This window comes from Lottia gigantea (assembly GCF_000327385.1).
Source record: "Lottia gigantea unplaced genomic scaffold LOTGIsca_34, whole genome shotgun sequence".
Lineage (NCBI taxonomy): Eukaryota > Metazoa > Mollusca > Gastropoda > Lottiidae > Lottia > Lottia gigantea.
Window position 1 is genome coordinate 1,629,383 of NW_008709146.1, and position 21,420 is coordinate 1,650,802.

General features: G+C 30.9%; 3 protein-coding genes across 3 annotated transcripts in view; 1 reads left to right on the forward strand and 2 right to left on the reverse strand.

Moving 5' to 3' along the window:
* Positions 1–1,628: 1,628 nt before the first annotated feature.
* On the forward strand, positions 1,629–6,632 carry LOTGIDRAFT_162493 (hypothetical protein; the record flags this gene model as incomplete). The annotated part of the gene is made up of 10 exons (XM_009058476.1): positions 1,629–1,749; positions 2,314–2,450; positions 2,809–2,850; positions 3,971–4,047; positions 4,322–4,448; positions 4,554–4,697; positions 5,130–5,270; positions 5,633–5,729; positions 6,158–6,324; positions 6,621–6,632. The coding sequence occupies 10 exons, from the start codon at positions 1,629–1,631 to the stop codon at positions 6,630–6,632; spliced, it is 1,065 nt and encodes a 354-aa protein (XP_009056724.1).
* Positions 6,633–11,650: 5,018 nt separating this feature from the next.
* LOTGIDRAFT_162494 (hypothetical protein) lies at positions 11,651–19,430 on the reverse strand (the record flags this gene model as incomplete). Its single annotated transcript, XM_009058477.1, has 15 exons — positions 11,651–11,747; positions 12,317–12,358; positions 12,516–12,557; positions 13,020–13,104; positions 14,157–14,281; positions 14,674–14,816; positions 15,080–15,126; positions 15,326–15,456; positions 15,932–16,021; positions 16,483–16,716; positions 17,010–17,107; positions 17,250–17,686; positions 17,903–18,031; positions 18,270–18,485; positions 18,782–19,430. The coding sequence occupies 15 exons, from the start codon at positions 19,428–19,430 to the stop codon at positions 11,651–11,653; spliced, it is 2,565 nt and encodes an 854-aa protein (XP_009056725.1).
* A 1,406-nt stretch (positions 19,431–20,836) lies between these two features.
* LOTGIDRAFT_233032 (hypothetical protein) overlaps positions 20,837–21,420 on the reverse strand; it is a 960-nt gene continuing 376 nt past the window's right edge. Inside the window, exon 2 of the mRNA XM_009058478.1 lies at positions 20,837–21,206. Within this exon, the coding sequence (XP_009056726.1) occupies positions 20,905–21,206 (302 nt within the window). The 3' untranslated portion in view covers positions 20,837–20,904. The remainder of the gene's footprint in view (positions 21,207–21,420) is intronic.

Here is a 21,420-nt window from a genome sequence, read left to right on the forward strand (position 1 = left end):
AACAAAACATGCATGTTTTGAAATGAAACCCTGACCATTTGTCAGCATGGAAAATGGGCATAACCTTATATTGGCAGTGGAGGTGTGCTGGAGCTTTTATAGAAGATACTCTTCAATCAATTGTTCATTCTCTAAACGTTGTATAGAACTTCGTGTAGTCGAACGATAGTAATTGTTAAACTGCAGAATTTTTCACTTTTGAAAAGTTATATAAATTTTTTGATTGTCCGAAAATCTGTGACGAATGAGCTGTGATCTCAAGAAAAGTAAGATGATATAAATTAACAGCAAAGAGGGGAGAAGAAAAATATAATAAAGGTAATGCAGACAAAATACCAATAGTCATCTCTTCTGCAAAATTTTTGAATGGCCATAATTTAAACCAATGATATATTGTGCTAATGTAACAACCTTACAATCTCTTTACGTAATATGTACAATGTTCTTTTCGGATTATTTGCTCCCAAAAGTAGTATTTACATCGTCATAATTTGAGTTTCCCAGTTTATCAAAAAGAATAGAATTTTTTGTTAAAGTCTTTAAATGCTTTATTGTGGGCTAGTCTTATTAAGACAGCAAGAGTTGCGTCCCATCATAAACAACAATGAATCAATAATAGTTAAATTGCCAACACAATCAGAAAACCGACATTCACCTATCCAAACGGCAATCTTACTTTTGAAGACATAAATTTGTCCAATAACCATTCAAGATCGAAAATCGTCCTTTTCAGAGCTCTAAGCGCGCCACGTTAGGCATCTCTGTGTTTAAACTTGAGACGAAGTTTATTCCTAAAATTCGAAGCATGTACAAAAGTACGAACGTTTCTTTATGAGTATTCATGCGATCAAAATGTTCAAATTAAATGTCAAAGAGAATATATTTTCCAAGCAAACATTATGAAATATACTCTTTAAATGACATTTAGAAGTAGATGGAATAATTAAGAACACTATTATGGATATACTACTCCTTTAAAAAAAAAATTGTAAACGTATGGGACAATGTGGGCTTTAGAACTCTACTCGGCCCACTAATCAAACTGGTGCTTAACATACTGTATAACAGTAGATCTACTCACTGACATAGTAATTGAAATGATTACATTCTTTTGAGGTCTTAGACTTACAAGTAGCTATGACTGTATCCGACGTTTAGGATTAAAAATTTAAGTACAATTCAACCTAGGCAATTTTCACTGATCGGTGACAATTAGTCTCTGAACATAATAGAAACCTCGGGGTCAATTTTTCTTAGAAGTTTCTAGCTGGTCCTTATCTATAATAGACGCAGGAATTTTTCTTGAAAGGTCTTGACAGTGTTTCCTGATTTTAGTGTATTTTCGAATCACCCGATTAAAATTATGAAGTCTTCAAGTAAAAAAATCTTCTCTTTAGTATTGGGAACCATAGTCTTCTTGACCATATCAATGCTCCTCCGATAAGTAGGCATGAAAACATCTGCAAAGCATTCCCATACTGTAAGATATTGTGAATGATGAAATATACTCAAGGAAAGGGAAAGTTAATTATAATAATTATAATTGGGAGAAGGAGGAGCTAATATAATCTATAATTATAATGTTCCTGCCGTCTGCTTTTCATCCGGGCATTTACTGGCAACACAAGATGGCGGCCACAGAAGCCTTGCGAGCCGATAATCCAGAATCTATCGAATCTCTGAGTCGCGAGGCAGAATCTCTGAAATCGAGACTAGAAGAAGAGAAGGCCAAATTGAACGATGTCGACAGTAAGTCAAAAATTACGCCCCTAGCCCCTACTGTTTTAGCTTGATTTATTCCTAACTGTTTAATTCTATCCGTGTATTTCTCTATAAGAAGGATGACAAACCATAACATAACGGTATAACCTTCAGTATTCTGCACAATATAACTTTGCGTATATTCGGTATTACTGTGTTTATTTTGAGCAACATAATATTCCTGTGTTTAACAATGTTGCCCCACCCACTCACTGTTTGTTATTATATTATCAGTGATATTTCACAGTAGACTGGCAACATTGTATATCAATGTTGTACATTGATTTAAAGGGACCATTATTGATAAGTTTAGTAAAAAATAAGTTTTGAGCTTTTTGCTGCTATATTTAAGAATCTTTTAAAATTGATAGGCCTACAAGCTAAAGGCGTACCAAAAAGCATAACACAGCATAAATTGATTTCCATGTAGCTAACAGTGGCCCCCTCCCTTTTTTCCAATTTCCACACCTTGTATTACTTTATTGCTACTAAGCTATGTATTTTGCATTTGTTGTGTTTTTCTCAATTGACATTTATCACTATAATTTACAGTGTGTGTTGTTGCCCAAAGATTAGATAATTTACCACAGTTTAATATTAAACCAAGACGGGTATTAAAGGGACATCAAGGAAAAGTCTTATGCATGGACTGGTCTTCTGATAAAAGACATATAGTTAGCTCCTCACAGGTAACTTTTCACCTCAAGTCAATTGTCCTATGAGTTAGGTGCTTACTCAAAGTCTTCAAAGCTAATGCACCAATATTTTGCAAAAAGCAGAAGAGCCATGAAAAATAAGAATGTACCCAGTAATTTGAAAGTTGACAAAACGGAAGTTGGAACTTCCATCATTGAAACCATTTGTTCATATGACTAACAACTTGTTAGTAGCAAGTTTTACAGAACAAATTTTTAACAAAAAATAACTGATATATGTCTTTTGTCTGATCTGACGTGATGAAACTAAATTTTAAAAATCTAAGTTGTTTATTGTCCAGGTTACCACATTCTGTTATTTAGACCAATTTTGAATATTATTGTGTTTCAGGATGGTAAAATGTTAGTTTGGGATGCATTTACTACTAATAAAGTAAGTATAGTATAGATTTCAAATAAAAATCATTGATATAAAATTCAAACGGAAGGTTTGACTTATTATCATTTGTTATAGGAGTTAATGTTTTCCTTCCTTGTTGTAAACTCAAAGTTCAAAGTTACATATAATAGTTCAATGTTTTATAACAAAATGTTAAAATCATTCTTTTTGATTCAACATCACTGTTGTTAAAAATAATTTTCTGGGGCCAAATCAGTCTTTTTAATACCCTAAAATTGTATACAATTGCATTGCATATTACTTGAATTGATAACACATAAAACACAAGTGTCTACTGATCAGATGAAAATGTCATATGCCAGTATGTCAAGAATAAGTTATATTTTATCTCTTTATTCTTGTCAGCTGTTGAATTGGTTTATGTAATAAATCAGACACAATTGAAATGAAATTAAAGAGACAAGTGAAATGAATTATAAAATGTCTAACTAATGATGTAAAGATTTATTAGGCAAGGAGAGGCTGTATATTATGTCTTATCAGTTTATACTTATACCTTCTATAATACATTATTAATTCATACCCATATCCCTATATCATCCTAATCTTGATAGGTCAAGGGTCATATTTCATTGACCTGGAAAAGGCTGAGCTATCAATGTCAGTATCCTGAAGCTATAGTCTGTATCATATTTTGTCAAGAAATGATAAGAATAGATTTAAAGTGAATGTGACATGATATAACATGATATGTTTAGCTTAGTAAGCATTAAAAGAGAAATAAATGAGAGGCTTACAATCACAATGAGTCTTTTATATAGATATTGCAAAATATATCCATTAAAATCTGTGCATACTCCCTCTTTAAAGAACAAGAAGTTACCACTGATTTAAGGTTAATTGGTCAAATATCAAGACTGGAATATCAAGCTAATTAGTCAAGTGCTGGAGATTGAAAAGCAACAGACAGGTTACTGATTAGCAAAGCTGCATATATATATTTCATCAGATCTAAGCCTTGGTTTAATTATCTTAGATCTATAAAGTAATATAAATTAACAGACATATATTAAATTTGTATCCAACTTGTAATATGTTTCATGCATGGCTTTTTATGAGATCTATCTATGATAAACCTCTTTTATTATTTAAGGAACATGCAGTTACTATGCCAACCACCTGGGTTATGGCCTGTTCATATGGTCCTTCTGGTACAATAGTAGCTTGTGGGTGAGTTTTACTTCTATAGCCCCCTACCTGCATCAGCAGTCATCACAGCGGCATTAGTCTACAGGGCCATCAGTTTATTGTCCCATCCAAACAACTAGGCTCTCTTTCCGTGTCCGTCCCTATGACCTGTATCACTGACAGGGGGACCTATGCCAGGATTGAACCCAGAACCTTCAGGTTAGCGAGCAAACATCTTACTCACAGATCCACCACGGCTCTCTAATGAATTTAGAAGAGAATGTTATTGTTTATTTACTTGTCTTTATTATTTCAGTGGTTTAGATAATAAGTGTACAGTTTATCCATTAAGTTTAGAAGAAGATCCAGCAAGTAAAAAGAAAGCTGTAGCAACACATACCAGTTATTTATCTTGTTGTTCATTTACTAACTCAGATTTCCAGGTAATATTTTAAATTATATGTCGTTGGTGTTTGGCATTGGCTTGATTTCTGAGATTTAATGTCATTTTTCACAATTTATTATGTTTGTAAAACTTTTATTTTCAGATTTTAACAGGAAGTGGAGACAGCACCTGTGCATTGTGGGATGTTGAAAGTGGTCAGCTGATACAGAGTTTCCATGGTCATGCAGGAGACGTAATGAGTATAGATTTATCACCTACAGAAACAGGCAATATATTTGTCTCTGGGGTAAGATTCATACATATTTTCAAATCTGGAACATCCATGTCCATAGTCAAACCACAACTATATGGAACTGCAAACTATGAATATTTGTGTTCATTACTGGGTATCCCCAATTATGCATCAATACGACATGCCATGTTATACATGACTCTTTGCTATGCCTCTTGATGCAAAATATTAGTATGTATATGGTGGTGTGTTGTATTGCAATTGTATCAATTCACCAATGTATTCTGCTGGAACTAGTATATATGAATGTTTTGTGGACCAGTACAGTAGTCTGAAAGTTAAATTTATATCATTGATATCTACCGTAAGATATTATATTATGTCATAACTTAAACAGCATTTAGAGATCACATTAAATAACAGAACACAATTTTATGGTATTCTACTCCTTAGCTTTATTGCACACAATGTTATATGATATTGTAGGGGTGTGATAAAGTAGCTATGGTATGGGATATGAGAACAGGTGATTGTGTACAGATGTTTGAAGGACATGATTCAGATATAAATAGTGTACGATTCTATCCTAGTGGTGATGCCTTTGCTACAGGATCAGATGATGCTACAGTAAGTAATCCACTTATCATTTTACAATAAAACTAGTTTTGAAGCTAGCTATATATTTGGTACTGTCATCATGTTTCGAATAAAAAGAAAGCATCAACCATATTTTACTGAGGTTCTCAAAGAATCCTTTCCTCTTACTAGTATCTTTCACAGATTATCTGTACCCATTTACTGCATTGAATTATGAGTCATTATTCAAGCTCATTTGACTTTCACACACAAGATTAGAACACACATCCCCAATTTGCTCCACAAGCAAATGGTGCCACATGAAGAATCGATGCTCTTGCTAACTATGCCACAGAACCCCATCAATATTTTAAGGTAACAATATGATATAAATATGATTATTGATATTACAGTGCAGATTATTTGATCTACGAGCTGATAGAGAAGTTAGTTGTTATAAAAAAGAAAGTATAATATTTGGGTGTAATTCTGTTGATTTCTCTGTTAGTGGTATGTATGAACTTTATTGTATAACTTGCAATAAATTAATCTCTATCGCCTGCTTCTTTAGAAGTCACAGTGACTCAATGAGTAAGAGCCTACTCACTAACCTGATTTCCTAATTCCTCTCATGTTGCATGGTGATAGGCATGGAAAGCTGACTTTCGGAAATGCTGCCAGTTTCTTACCATAAGAAGGATTTGAAATTTTGGCAGCCACATTCAAATAAGCCTCTGACACATGGTGACATGATTGACAAAAAAACAATTTATTCCTGTTGTCCTGAAAAATGATAGCTTTAAAGGCATTCTAATAAGCCAGTAATCTATAAAGTATATATATATGACAACATTTTTAAAACATTTCTCTTATTATTTTTCTTTTCCATAACTCAATATGGTACAGATTTGCTATTCATCATTTCTTTGTTTTTACAGGGCGTTTATTATTTGGAGGTTATAATGATTATACTATTAATTTATGGGACGTATTAAAAGGAACTAGATTATCTATATTATATGGACATGAGAATAGAGTCAGTTGTTTAGGGGTATCACCTGATGGTACAGCTCTATGTACTGGTAGTTGGGACTATACTTTAAGGGTAAGTAAATAAAAATTATTCATATATAGCAACATCTTTTTAATGGAATTCCCAACACGTTAAAAAATCAACTAGTAGAAATACAAAAATGGTTAACAATATTTGTTAGTTTGTTTAGAATGAAATGATAAATACCAGTCAAGCTAGGTGCTTAAAGTTGAATTAATTCTGCTTATCATCATTTTTTAGAGTAGTTTTCAAGTAAATGAAAATATATAAACCAGCAAGTCAATTCAATTGATATGTATAATTATTTTTTACATAAAATCCTGAAGCTTGGTTTTCTCTTTTTCTAGGTATGGGCATGATGTGTAATTTTATTATGTACAGATGTCTTGACTGGACCATCCAGCATTTTCAAATGTCAAGGCCATTTAGACAACGATCTCAATTATTGACCAATTAGAAACAACCTTTAAAAACTAGCGAGGTGGATGTTGATTTGTTAGGTCAGGGTTGGATGTCTCTAATTTCTAGTCTATCTCTATACAGGGTTATATTATTGGTTATTTCTTCTAGACTGTATAACCAATATTCGTTATATTAGATGAAATTGACTTCATTATTCCCTGATTTATTTTAAATTTAGTATTTGAATTATTATTATAATCATATATCATTTTCAGGGTTCATTATATTAGTAATTTGCATTTTCCATGTTTAACTAATAAATACAAGGACATTTCCAGGCTGATTTAATTTTGGCTTTTATCTTCAATTAATTTAAATATTTCTAGCTCGTTAATCTATTTATTAACAAGGAAGTGCTAATTAGGTTCATCTATATTCTGTCTAAGATTATAATTATTATTACGGTGTATATATTTTTATTTATTTTAATATTTCATAGTATTCAGAGCATTATTTCAGATTTCCTGTTATTAAAGGGACAGATTTGTCATTTTGGGGGGTTGATTTGGGTGTTTAATATATGTAAATAGCTTTCAGATTCTACAATTCAAAAGTACTAAAAATGTACAAAAATCGCATAATTCCTTCACTCAAATTAGGAACTTCACTTTCTATTTCAATATGTGTCGTTTCTATATATGACAGAGTCTCAAGAAATGACGAATCTTCATTTAACATTCAAAAGCAGATAATTATGTACCCACCTGGATTAATTTCTCAAATATAAACGTAAGCTGTGAGCTTTTTCCGAGACTAAGGTACGATTGGTCAAACAGATGTTGAACCTGTCTCTATAGAAGTATAATGTATATTCATATGTTAATACCACATATAAAATCAGATATTCCTAATATATTGAACAACTTTATGTCTAGCTAGATATACCAGTTATTGCCATCCTAGTTTTTCTGATTAAATGAATCTGGTTGAGATAGAATTTGCGAAATAGCAATTCATTGCTTGAATTTGGCATAAGATAAAAATGTAAATTGGAAAACTCAAATAATGCTCTGAAATGTTCATTAAAAGGTGAATTATTCAGAAAATATCATTATGCAAGTTCTATGTACAATAGTTATATACATATATATATATATATATAGTGCGAGAGAGAAAAAGTTATATTATGTGTAGCATAGAACATATAACAGGGTATATTTATGATTGTTAAATATAAGGGTTCACTTTAAACTTCACTCACCAACCCCAATTTTTGGATGAAGTTCTGCTGAATATCAAACTTTTAGGAATGGAAGATGATTACAACATTGTGGTGATAAACCAAATGTGGTTCATCTTTTTGCTGACCAAACAGGGTTGTTGATTTGGCCATATTTGCTGGACTTGGTCCGATCAAGTCCTGTTTCTGGCATTCGTAAAGTTTGATGTTATCTGCTAATTCAGAAGGGCTTAAAAGTGTCAAGTACCCAAGTATTTGAGAAGTCATAAATATTGACTCTTGTTTTAGTTGTGCTGCAGAACACATTTCATGTTCTTTGTTTGTGTTGTACAAAATGTTCAATGTTTTATAAGGAAAATTAGAAATTAGCATAATCAAATATATAGAAATCTCAATGGTCCCATTATTTATTGTATTTTTACCAAAACCAAAAAGGTTTTTTCTATCTTGTATTTTTTTTTTTTTCGTTACCTCTCTGACAAATTGAAAGAGGAAGTTAACAAGTAGGAAATAGAATTCTTTACAAATTATAATTACCAGTATAGAACAAATGATTTGAGCAAACCTGAGTTTATAGTATTTCATATTTCTTACTTTTGGTTCATCTTGAAATCTGGAATAATAACATAATTTTAAATCTTAGTAATCAAATGTTTTTTATTATTGTTGTTTAATTTTTTAAGGCTGTTTATGTTATCCTTTTGTTATTTATTTGTTTATAATATTTTAGTTTTATCCAAACCTTACTGTGAAATCAAATTATCTGTAAACATTGGATTTTACTAAGCATGTTTATGAATTAAGCTGTGGAAATCGCAGATGAACATCAAAGGCAGTCTAATGTATAAATAGCATCCATGCTTTTACTACTCATACAGCAAAAGTGACCATTCATGTTTCTGATTATTATCATATCTATATGTGCATAAACATTGTTGCTCCATTGCATATAATTCAGAATAATTATATTTTTTTTGATTTATTGTATTTAATTTCAGTGGCTCATCTTTATATACCACTGTTTAAATACCTGATAAATTCATCCAGGAATACCATACTGATTTGATGCAAAATGATCAAATAATATAACTAACTTATTTCTAACTAAATAACACAAACAGCAGGGGGTTGAAATCTCATATTGTAAGAGAAGAATTTAAATTATATGTTTGGTCAATGTTAAATTTTAAATTAATCGACTTTCTATATTAAATGTACAGGGTTATTGTCTCAAAAGGAAAACAAACTATCTATAATTTTATTTGTTTTACTCTGTAAATAGGTTTATTTTGTTAAGACTTGACTTTTTTGTTCAGAATTTGTTTTTTTTATTTGATGTCTTTCTTGTTAATTCTTCTTTATATTGGTGCAATACCATATTTCACAATTTTCATATTAAGAACAATTTGGTACAGAATATTGGAAGGGAATTGTTTAGATATAAATATAGTAGCCATCTTCACACACATGACCTTTTTAGTTCTTGTTCATGTTTTTGAGGAAAACAGTATAAATGGAGTGATCATCGTATATTTCATAATATGAATGTTATACTGTTCTTAAATTAAATAATAATATTACATTAATGTGTAGCAACATGTTAAATACCTTGTAAAAGGTTTCAGTTTTAATGTTAGATGTATTCAGTTTCCTTTATCTTAATGTGAAAATAATTTAGCACTTGTTATAAAAACACTAGTTCAGATTCCTATCCTCTTAAAGCAGAGTTGTTTTGTATCTGAATAAGTAGACTGCAGTTCTATCAGCATTTAGTTTTATTTTTCAATAGTATTCATACTTTTAAAGGGATTGTAAAAAGATTTCCTTATATATTTTTAAGTGTTTCAGAGACTAAGACTAAGGATTTTATGATGTCGATATCGACAAAGCTGCTAAAGATTTTGAAGGGGCCTCATAGAATATTCTAAAAGAATGGAATAACTACAGATGTGTGACTGAAAATTGGAATTATGCAAATCAATGCTATTAGCTTCTCCAATAAACATTAAACTTTTAATAAAAAACCTTTTTACAATCACTTTAAGATCACAGTACTTCTGCATATTTTTCAAGACTCAGCTTTAAGTGCAAAGACATTTGGAAAACAGGTGATAAGCCTTGCCAATTATCGAAATAGAATTATCTTTTAAAGAACCGAATGGAATGTTAAATTATGTTTTTGTTACTTCTGTACAGATTGTTTTTACTGTATCTTTAAGAAAGAAGAATTTAGCTGTTACCATTATTATTATTATTATTATTCATGTCTATTTGCATTCTGTGTTGGAGAATTTTCCTATAATGTGCAATAAATTATTAATAGAAAGACAAGTTTTTATATCACCACCGAAATCCTTTTCGAATTCGATCTCCTGCTAAATTTAATACAGTGAATCCTGCTCAAGTGACCACCTTTATTAAACACCCTCAATATGGACCACAGTAAAGTAATTTGCATTTACACTTTTTGCTATTAGTAAAACAACAGAGGTAAGCTGGAATATCAGTTTATGAATCATATGTTTATTCATTAACAATAAATAATACTAACAAAAAAAAAATAAGGATATAAAGATAGATATTTATGTGATATGAACTGTGGTTTAAAATATTAAAAGTGAGAGGTATGTGAATACTACTTCATTACACCCTCATATGGAAATGGAATGAATTATTAGCAATTCATCTCTTGAAGCTGGTGCACACTCCCTCTTTAAAGTTATGAGGCAGCTTATAGCAATTTGAGATGATTAAATCATAAGAAAATGAAAAGTGTATTCAGCTATAGTGTTATTTAAACACATTTTTACATTCTCACAATGATAGATTGTTGAACTTCAGGACTATGGATTTAAAAATCATAAAAAAAAATCTACAAAAAGCATAAAATAAAGTACAAACAACTACTACTTCTATAGCCTTTATAATATTTATATTTATAACTTAAAAAGTGGCTTATAAGCTTATTGAGATCTACTTAAATAATTTAATTCATTTATCCAAATTCAAATTGAGGACATTTATTTTTCAAAGATAGTGTTAATTTAATGTCATAAATGTTGATAAAAACTACAATAACCCCTACTTTGATCTTACTCAAATACTCATAAAATAATCAATACATAAATGCATCAAATAATATACTAAATAATTTGTTTTAAATTCATTTTACAATGACAGAATAATTATCACAATAGGCAGAATAACTAATTATATCACAGTAAATATTAATATCACAGATTTATCACCAATAAAACAATTAAACATATATATTCATGGAATGTATATCAATTAATCTATCAATAGGAATAAATATTCTTCATATACTTAAAGGAATAGTTAGGTTTGAGGAGTTTGTGATCACTGATGATTAAATAAAGGCTTTCTACAGATTGTATTGGTTGTTGAAAATGACAACAAAAGTCACTATGTTTAATTCCTGTGGGTACACAACTGAAACTATGTGATTTCATAAAGGGTTTTTTATCATAAAACTTGGATTCATCATAAAGCTGACTATTCCTTTAATAAAATAAACCTTTAAAATAGAATACTAGTAGAATAGAATATCAATGCATTAGTCCAAAAGCAATAAAGTTTTACATAGAAGTATTTGAAATGTACATGCATATTTATTATTATATTAAATTATGTTCAGTTTTATCACACAGAAAGTAAAATAAATCTTTTCAAAACATTTTGATAGTCATTCCTTGAATCGTTAGACATGAAAATTTACATGATAGCACAAACTTTAGATTTCTCTTCCTTCTCTTCAGGTAGTTCAACAGATTGCTGTGATTTTAAATGTTGTTCATATAAAAATCTCTCACTGAAAATACAGAGAGAAATGTAGTAACAATTTTCAGTTTCTAATTTTCAAATCACTAAAACAATTTTTCAAGCCAATATTCAACTGTTCAACTTATTCTTCGAAATATTTGGAAAAATTTAAAATTATTTTCTTGATAAGTTATGTCTTAGTATTAGTGACTCTTCCCTACTTGATTTACAAGTCTTAAAATACTCAATTCATGCTGGTTAAGTGCATAAAACTACTAATTTCTCATGCAATTGGATAATGATAGCTATAAAATAGTGATGTTTCGAACATGCATTGCGCTTTTCTCATCATGCACTAACATGTTAGTTAAAACTCAGAATGGAATGGAAGAGAACCTGAAACATTGTTACTCTGTGTTTTATGATGTGTGGACATTTTTTTAGATGTAAAAAAAACAAAAAATTTTTAGTTTGACTTATGACATGGTAGGAAATAAGAATGAGATTAGAATCCTCAATCACTATTTGTTTCCCATAACCAACCAAGCAAATGATATCATGTGGAGATTCTAATGCTGTGCTATTCAATCTCTTAAAAGCATGCAATATGCAAACTACCTGTATTCTTCTTCTTCATCTTCATCTATATCAATAGAATTTCTTTGGAAACAAAATAATATTAGATGTATCATTATACAAGCGAATTCTTTTCATGACCTTAGCTTTGAATTTTGGAATAATACAGAGGGCTTGTTTGAATGAACTTGTATGTTATGTTTATAAAATATGAGAGAAGATAGTTAATCTATAATCTTACCGTTCTGCTCTTGACATCTGAGACAAATCTGATCGAGTTGGACTGAAATATTCAACAACAAAAATAACATTATAATCATGTACAAGAAAAGATGCCAACTAAAGGTTTAGCTGATTTACGCTCCTAAATAGGCCAACCTTCATCATATATATCTTGGGAACAGTTGATAAGGTAATTCATATCTCTCAATAATAATGAATATCAGCCATCTGCTCAATTTCAGCTATCCGTAGCAATCATCAGAAATGAAATCTGACAACAGGTTCCTCTAAGTGTACGATGCAAGTTTAAAAGGGTTTTATTATCATTCTCGCATGAAGTAGATTACTTTTGATGTCCTATAATGGTAATAAGTGAACACAATGGAAGTAACAACAATCTATATTTTGTTGACTTGGAGGAGAACTGGACATTCAATATTTTAATTCAAAAAGTGCCATAGAAAACGGAAATTGTGCTCACAGTCTCACAGTGATATCAGTTGTTACATGAATTATAACTTACCTATTGACTGTTGGTAACTTGTCAATAGAATCAGATTGTTGAATAGTTTCATAAACTGTTTCACTTAAACTGGTTGAATTTAATCCTAGTAAATAGATTGATATATTAATACACTAACAAATTCAAGTTACAGTTACATAATATACTCAATCAATGTTTTATCAGTTTACAGCACATTCATAAAGTAACAAAAGTTACAATTTGAGCTTAATTATGATATTCTACATTAATTATCAAAATTGTAACAGCTGCATGCATCAATATTCAAAATGGTGTAAAAAATGTACGTTAGAAAATGAAATTAGATTTTTAGTCAAATCTATTTTATATTTTTATCTGTTCAGTATCAGTTTAAGCTATCCAAAATAAGACTTGTCCAATTTGTGTTTCAAATTTGCTTTTCGGTAACATTAATTCATGGAGACATGGAGACATGGAGAATTTTTAAAGAATGTTTATCTTCTTGTGGACCACATTTTCACAGGCTTGAATAAGCATTTCAGTATAAAACTTCTAAAACTGTTTGACATTAGTTCACTTCAAATGATATTAATCTTGATTTATAGCAATTGTTGCAATCATAAACAAAAACTAAGGGTGTTTTTAATATCATACAAGCAGTTACAAGGTGCTCTTGTTAATGCATATGATTTTCAAAATGTAAGAAATATATATAGTACTAGCCAAGCCAAACAAACTTAATGATGATGAAATGTCTTCTATTCATGATTTCAGAACTTCTGGTTTAACTATTGCTTAAGTGACATGTGAAGTATTTTTAATTACAGTGTATGTTCAGTATATAACAAGGTGAACGGGATAAAACAGAATAAAACACATCAATAATATTCAACATTAAAACTCATCTAAAGGTTTGCTAAACAACAACAAAAAAATGAAATATGATTTCTGACAAATTAATAATGAAACATGATTTCTACCCACAACCAAACTCTATGGGTTAAAACAAGCCAATGTTAGACATGCTAATTAGAATCATGCTACCTTGTTCACCACATATGGCTTTCTGAAGATTATCATCATAAAAATAATTTGGTCCGTGATCGATGGAACTTCTTTTGGCATCAAAATTTATCTCTGAATATAAAGGCTCTTCAATTTTCACCTTCTTCCTACCTGGTTTTGCTTTGGATGTGTCAAGCTCAATCTCAGTATAATGTGGATTGTCTGCAGGTATTTCCTCGTAAGTATTTACCAGTGTTTGTGGAGGGGAATTTACTGGTAAATTTGGAGGACCACTTCTGGAAATAGTGGAAGATCAAAACAATGGAATTTAATTTAAGTTTATATTAACTATTCTGTTTATTTTATCTTATGGATAAAAAACACAATAAAAGCTTGTCGAGTGCATATATGACAGCTTAATTACATAAAAACAGGATATTGGATGAAAATTGAACACTACCAATTTGTAAATATTTACACTAATACATGTTTGATATGAATCCATTTCAATTTGAAGTCGAAATACAGTAGAGCATCGTTTCCATTCCCAATAAAAACAAATTTCTGGAATGTTGAAACATGTCATACCATAACAAAAGTTGTGTCCTTTCCTATTTTGACACCTATTGATCTATCTTGTATTGTGCATTAAGTCTCTTCAAAAAACAAACTTTTTTTTATAGCTTACTTTTTGGATTGTGGTTCGATTTCTTCAGTCTCAGAATCTGAAGTTGTTTCTTCTGATGATGATGATGATGTTGTAGAGGAACCAGAACTTGATATGGAAGTAGATGAGGAAGATGATGATAGTGGTTGAGTTGGTGATGATTTCTGAAACAACAACGACAATGATACAAACATTAAATTTGAATCTGTAAATGCTGCCACTCCTGTATGATACCTTAACTTGGCTTGATATTGTGTCAAAGTCAAAGTTTTCAACATCCAGAGTTTTTAAGCCTACTAATTCTACTAAATAGCAAAAAATCATGATCGAACAATGTAAAAATCAGTCTGATTTACAAAGTTTTATCAATAGCCTCATTTCAGTGATAAATGAACATGAATGGGAAATCAATTCAATTCTTACTAACCTTTGTATATTTTTTCTTTTTAACCTTTTCTTGTTGTGAATTTTCTTCTAAGAATAGAAATATTTGTATCTAGTTATTTTACATCATAACATTAGGAAATTTAGATTAAGAAACTTAACTATGAGTTTTTCTTCCTTGAAAACTATGTTTTTACAATACAAAAACTGTTTTAAGTTAAATTTTCTGCATCAATATTTTAATCATATTAAAACTGAAAAGAACTTTGTAGTGTGTTTAAATTCTCACCATCATCTTCTTGTAAATGTGCTCTCATGGCCTGTTTTACTTGTTCCCTTTCATCATCCATAACTAACATAGAATGATTCAATAATCTTCCTTTTTCTTCACTCTGTCTGCGAGCCAAACGTATATTACGTCTACAATAAACATTGGAATGGAATATCAATCCAGTTCGGCAGACAGTTTTTTAGAGCATTGCAAACAACATGACATCATTTACTTGGTTAGATTCAACAAATGGTGGTCGTGGGTTCTAATCTGAGTCGCTGTTTGAAAGTCTTGTGACTTCCACATTATTCCAGTCAACTCATATGTCAATGGGCACAGATAATTCTGGAGAGATCAATACCAAGAGGTTTGCTTCATTCTTATCTCTTTCAGTACCAATTTTCAAATTAACTCTTTCTTGTTTCTTGCAATGTTGGAATTACTTGATAATACTTGTACTTGTATTCAATGTAACTTTTATCATATAACAATACATTATACATTATACTTTATATTGTTATTCAAATCATTTCAACTCATTGAGCACACAATTCTCCTTTTTCAATGTATTTATCTTCTATAATAGTAGTAATTGCAATTCATGTTTATCCAGAAATATCCTACCTCATAGGTTCTTCTTCAACTCTGTCTTCCTTCTTTCTTTCTAATAATTTTAATTTTTGTTCTGCTTTATCTTTTATCATTTTAAATATACTGAATAAATTCAAATACTTCATTCAATGATCAATCAGAGAAATTGTGTCGAGTTGGCCCCTTGGCATTCCATTACTGAGAGTCTTTAATCTGCATATCAAAGCACATGTAGGAAGTGTTTATTCTCCCTACCTGAACAACTATTTTGTCTGACTCTTCAACTTGCCTTTCTGACAGGTTTAAATTGCATAAAAAAAAATCTACATGCACTATGTTGATCTATACCAGGATTTTTTCATGTAGATGGTTGTAAGAGATTAAGTATTTAAATTTCTAAGATTTTTTCTTAATTCTCACTATAAAATATACAAATCGACATTGAAAGCAATGAGAACTAACTAATGACAAATTGACAACAATTAATTATGGAACACCATTTCAATTTATTCATATCAATTTGTAATTATAGTATCATACTACCTGTAAATTGTAATGCATCAATTAGTTTCATTTCCAATTACCTTTTCTTTTTTTTCTGTGGTGATTTAGGATCATCTAATGAATTTGAAGATAAACTGGATATAGTGGTATCTGAAGCACTACCAGGATCTGTAAACTGGAAATCACTGCTATGGACACTTTCTTTCTCTTCTTTGATTAAAGAGTCTAAAACATCAGCACCCATACTAACATAAACTCCTCTAGCAACTTTATCAAATTCTCTCTGTGATCCTGATCTTCTTACTTTCAATCTCCTAACAAAGAAACCAAGATCATTTTTAGAGACTGCATAAAAAATGTAAAGCAAAATCATTCACTCCTTACATTAAGGATTTTCAAGATAGGCCTACTGTTTCTAAAAAACTCTTAAATCAAAACTGAGAGTTTGTTTGCATATTTGAAATGAGAACCAAGAAAAGCCATTTCAATCAATGATTAAAGAGAAATAGTCATTAAAATATTTGTTATTATTTTTGTCTTGATTGAGCTCAATTTAAGCTACCTGTAGCAGATTTTCGAAAATGTTCTTTTGTAATAATTTAGTTACCTTTTAATTAGTTCCTTCCTGGTATGTTCAATTTTACTATGTAATAGTTCAGGTGCAGACTGAACAGTTGATAGACTTGAATCATGGTCTGGTTCACCCTAACAAAAAGAAAACATTAAAATATCTGTCAGGCAATGTAATATATGCAAATCTGTCCAAATATGCACACTACTTAAATTCAAAAAGCAATATGAATGAATATTTAAAATTCAAATATCATAATGATGAAAATATATTTACCACCACTTCCTTGGTTGTTTTAACCTCAGTAACTGTGTGTTCAACATGGGGTTGCCTAATATTTACTTGAGAATTTATATGTACTGGTTGCCGTGAAAACATTTGATTGTTATCATATTGATGTTGTTGTTGTAGTTTAGAATTAATAACAGCTTGTTGTTGCAGTTGCTGTTTTAACATCATGATCTCTTGTTCCTGCATATGTTGAGCATTAACCTGTTGCTGCAAGGTAGATTCCTGTTTCTCTGATTGATGTTTCATCAATGTAAACAATTTGGCCTGAATTCTGTCTTCTGCCAGAGATGTTTGTGAAGTGGAATCTTTGGTAATAGCTTTAAAGGCATCTGTGTAATATTTTATGGCAACATCATGGTTACCAAGGTTACAGCAAATGGAACCAAGACTCTCAAGTACCTGCCATTCAGCATGAGGGTCACCTAAAATAGACAAATAATCCTATTAGTGGAAACAAGTTCTATATCTTTAGTAGTTGTAGTGATATATCTAGCTCATTAAATTTATATCACGGTTTTAAGATAAGAGTTTAGTATTGCTTCTTTTATAATACTGTTTCTTTGCTATAAAAAAAAACATCACTTTTTTACCAAAATTTCATAATAATTTCAAGACACAAAAGTACCCTTTATACATACCATTATCTTTAGCTTTTCTTAAAGCAAGTAGAAAATATTCTTTGGCTTTATCTAAGTCCCCAACTTGATTATAGGCATAACCCATATTAGCATAACAATGGCCTTCGTTGATACCATTCTTTAATTCACCTGAAAAAAAAAAACAATAGATGAATTGCATAAAGTTGTTTTCGTTGTGATGCATGCTTTTAGCTAAAAATAGTGAACATTTATATAGCTGGAGATTAGGCTAAATCAATTATAAGCAGTATATTTGAATACAGATAAAGATTTGATGAAAATAAAAGGCATTATACTTGATTTTCTGATCAAAAATATTGAGTAAGCTTACTCTTCAATCAATTAATTCTCTATATTGACAACTTACCGAATTTGGCAGCAGCTTGTATATGATAATCTATAGAGTTATGGTATTGTCCGGTGATGTTATATAATGCACCAAGGTTCTGTAGTATGATAGCTGTAAGTTTTTCAGTAGATGATAAGGCAGATACCATTGATAAGGCTTTTTTATAACATTTCTCAGCTTCATTTAACCTTTCATATTGTGATAACACTAACCCTACATCATTTAACATGTTGGCTGCAAATATAGAAGACATACCTCGTATTAACAAAACACACTGATGTTGCTGTATCTTTAAAATAATGGGTATGCAATTCATTTGGATTGGAGACAAGGGCCACAGATTTGTGGAATTCACTCTGTGCATTTGGATATATGTATGGTGTGCAGAAAAGCAGAAAAACAAAACTGTGTAAATATTTCTTTAGTACTACTCTATTGCATGTAACATACATTTGTTGCAATCCAATACTGAATGGACATCTTGGCAACTTGCAACAATTTTAACGGAAAACTCTCTAGCCTATATATACCTGTTAGAGGTGAAATAATAATCTCAGCTATCTTACAAACAATCTGATCACACAAAATTAGGCACTTTTCTTTTTCGTTGGCTTTTCGTAACTGTACTATCTGTTCCCCAACAGTAACTATTCTCTTTTCTTCTTGGCCTTTTTGAAAATAAATCTGGCATAATTCAGAACTCCAGTCGGCAGATTCTACATAATTCTTTATAAATCGTGAAGTTTTGGCAAGCTTCTCTAAAGTTTCCTCAATCATTTTACCATTAATGTTTTCTTGAAAATGTCTGTAATCTTTAAAAGCTTTTTTAAAACATGAATCAGCATTTTGATAATCTTTTAACATTTCATAACCAAGTCCAATATTAAAATATAAATCTCCCTTGTTGGTAAATATATCTTCTACGCTGTCAGGTGGAATAGCCAGTTCTAAATACTCTATTCCTTTCCTTGCTTGACATAATCTGATATAAACTGCACCAAGATTGAAAGCGCATTTTCTTATTGTAAAGGGATCTCTAATAAGCTTAGAAATTCTATAGGCTTCTTCAAAATCACTCTTAGCTTCTTCAAACTTGTGATCTTCCAATAATTTACTGGCACTTTTAGAATATTCTGTAATCTGGGAGGCCAACTCTGTATAATCTTGATCAGGCTTCATTTTGGATTCTTTCAACCTATGTAAAGAATGAAGGGATAAATAACAGGTTCAAATATATCAGTGTTAAAACTAGAATACTGTCAATAGAGCAGACTGATTACTCAATAAAGATACATTATTTATGAAGTTCAAGGTTAATTTTTTGTGACATATTATGAAGATAGATTTGACATGATAACAAAAGAGTCAGATCTAATACTGCCAAGGGTTTGGTATTGAGAAATAGTTTAATCAGTTAGAGCTTCAGTGTCTGATATACAACCAATCAAATACTCACCCAGATATTAATATATTGCTAAATTTCTAAAACGCCAACCATCAATCCATGTCGAGCACCTGTTCAGTTGACAGAAAAATGTTATGACAACCATTGAAGAGTTCCAATCAAAACAAACTTCGAGTTACCTCCCCTTCAATGACATTTCGACCAACGTCTTTACAGGCCGTCGACAAATCGACCTTAGTGATTGAGTATTTTTAAGTCTTATGACGAAAATTATATTGAACAGGCAGTCAATCATATTATCTTCTTTACCGGTACATAATATGATTGAAGTTTTCAATGATATGGTTTATTAACAAACAGCTAATAAAGGAATTTACAAAAGACAAGTACACATTTAATCGAGCGGTATTAAGGCTTATAATACGAGACACTTTCCATCATGTTTCCATCAAAAACAATATTGCATATGTGGCGAGATTTGCCAGTTTGGGACCCAATAAAAACTGTATTTTCATGATGCCGTTCAGGTCAATAACTCTGGCTCTGCAACCCCTGGACGATAAAAATTCAGAAATTCAACAACTTGAAGATGTCATCAAAAGGATGACTTAGGCACAAAATTATCAAAAACTTAATCATTTGTGAATGAATGTGAAGAAAAAGAAGATAGGAACATTTATGTATTACACGTCAACCAGTGGATGTGATATTGTCAAGATTAGTGCTAAAGTCACATTTTATGGGAGTTGCTTAGATCCATTTTTCGGTTCATTATAGCCCCTAACACCAATACCCGGTACCACAACACAGTCAAATAAAGCCATTCTCTTGACTGTGCAAACACATAACAGTGACCTGGGAGTAATTCTGCTATCTGTGGACAATGTGGGGGAGGGGAGGGCAAACAAAAATTCCATCTTTAACTATAGCACTCAGACATAGCTGCACAAAGTTACAGAGCGTAGTGAGATCATAGTGTACGCAGTAGGAGGGACCGGGGCACCTTACCCAATTTAGTTGCTAGCAGAATGTAGAGTATAATTGCAACAAGATAGATTATTTGCTCTTAGATTGTACTATAGTATACAATGTACCAAGTTATATTTGTTGTTACCAAGGGCAATGTCATGTCATCGAAGGTCGTGGTGTCTTGCAATAAAATAAAACAAACAAAAAACTTGAAGACGGTAATATTTATTTAGTTTTTACAAAGTTTTAAATAGATTTTTAACACAAAAAAGTGAACAATTATTTCTTTTTCCCCTTTTTCTTTCCTTTTTTGCCACCCTTCTTTCCTTTCTTTCCCTTTTTCTTTTTGCCGCTTTTAGTTTTCGATTTAGCAGCACCACCTTCGATAGCAAAATCTGGTACGTCTGGAACTTCGTTGATTTCTTCAATTTCTGGTATTTCACCATGACTAGCAGCTAGAAGTACCTGCCAAGTTTCTGACTTGACACGTGTAAAGTTGATAGGACGAACACCTGACGATGTTTCACAATCTAATTTGGCGCCTGCTAGAATCAAATATTTCACAGTTTCAGTATGATGACCTGAAATTCAAATTATAAAATTATCATAAGGGGATAACGCATATATTATACACCAAGCTATAAGAAATTTGATATTTATATTAGTCTTTTTCTTACTGCATGAGATGAAGCGCCATCGTCGAAAGCATCGGACTATGAAGCGTCTGTGAGGGTTCTCTCCTAAGAAAATATTGAAAAATAGAATCGATTTGGTGCATTCTATTCATATTTCGAG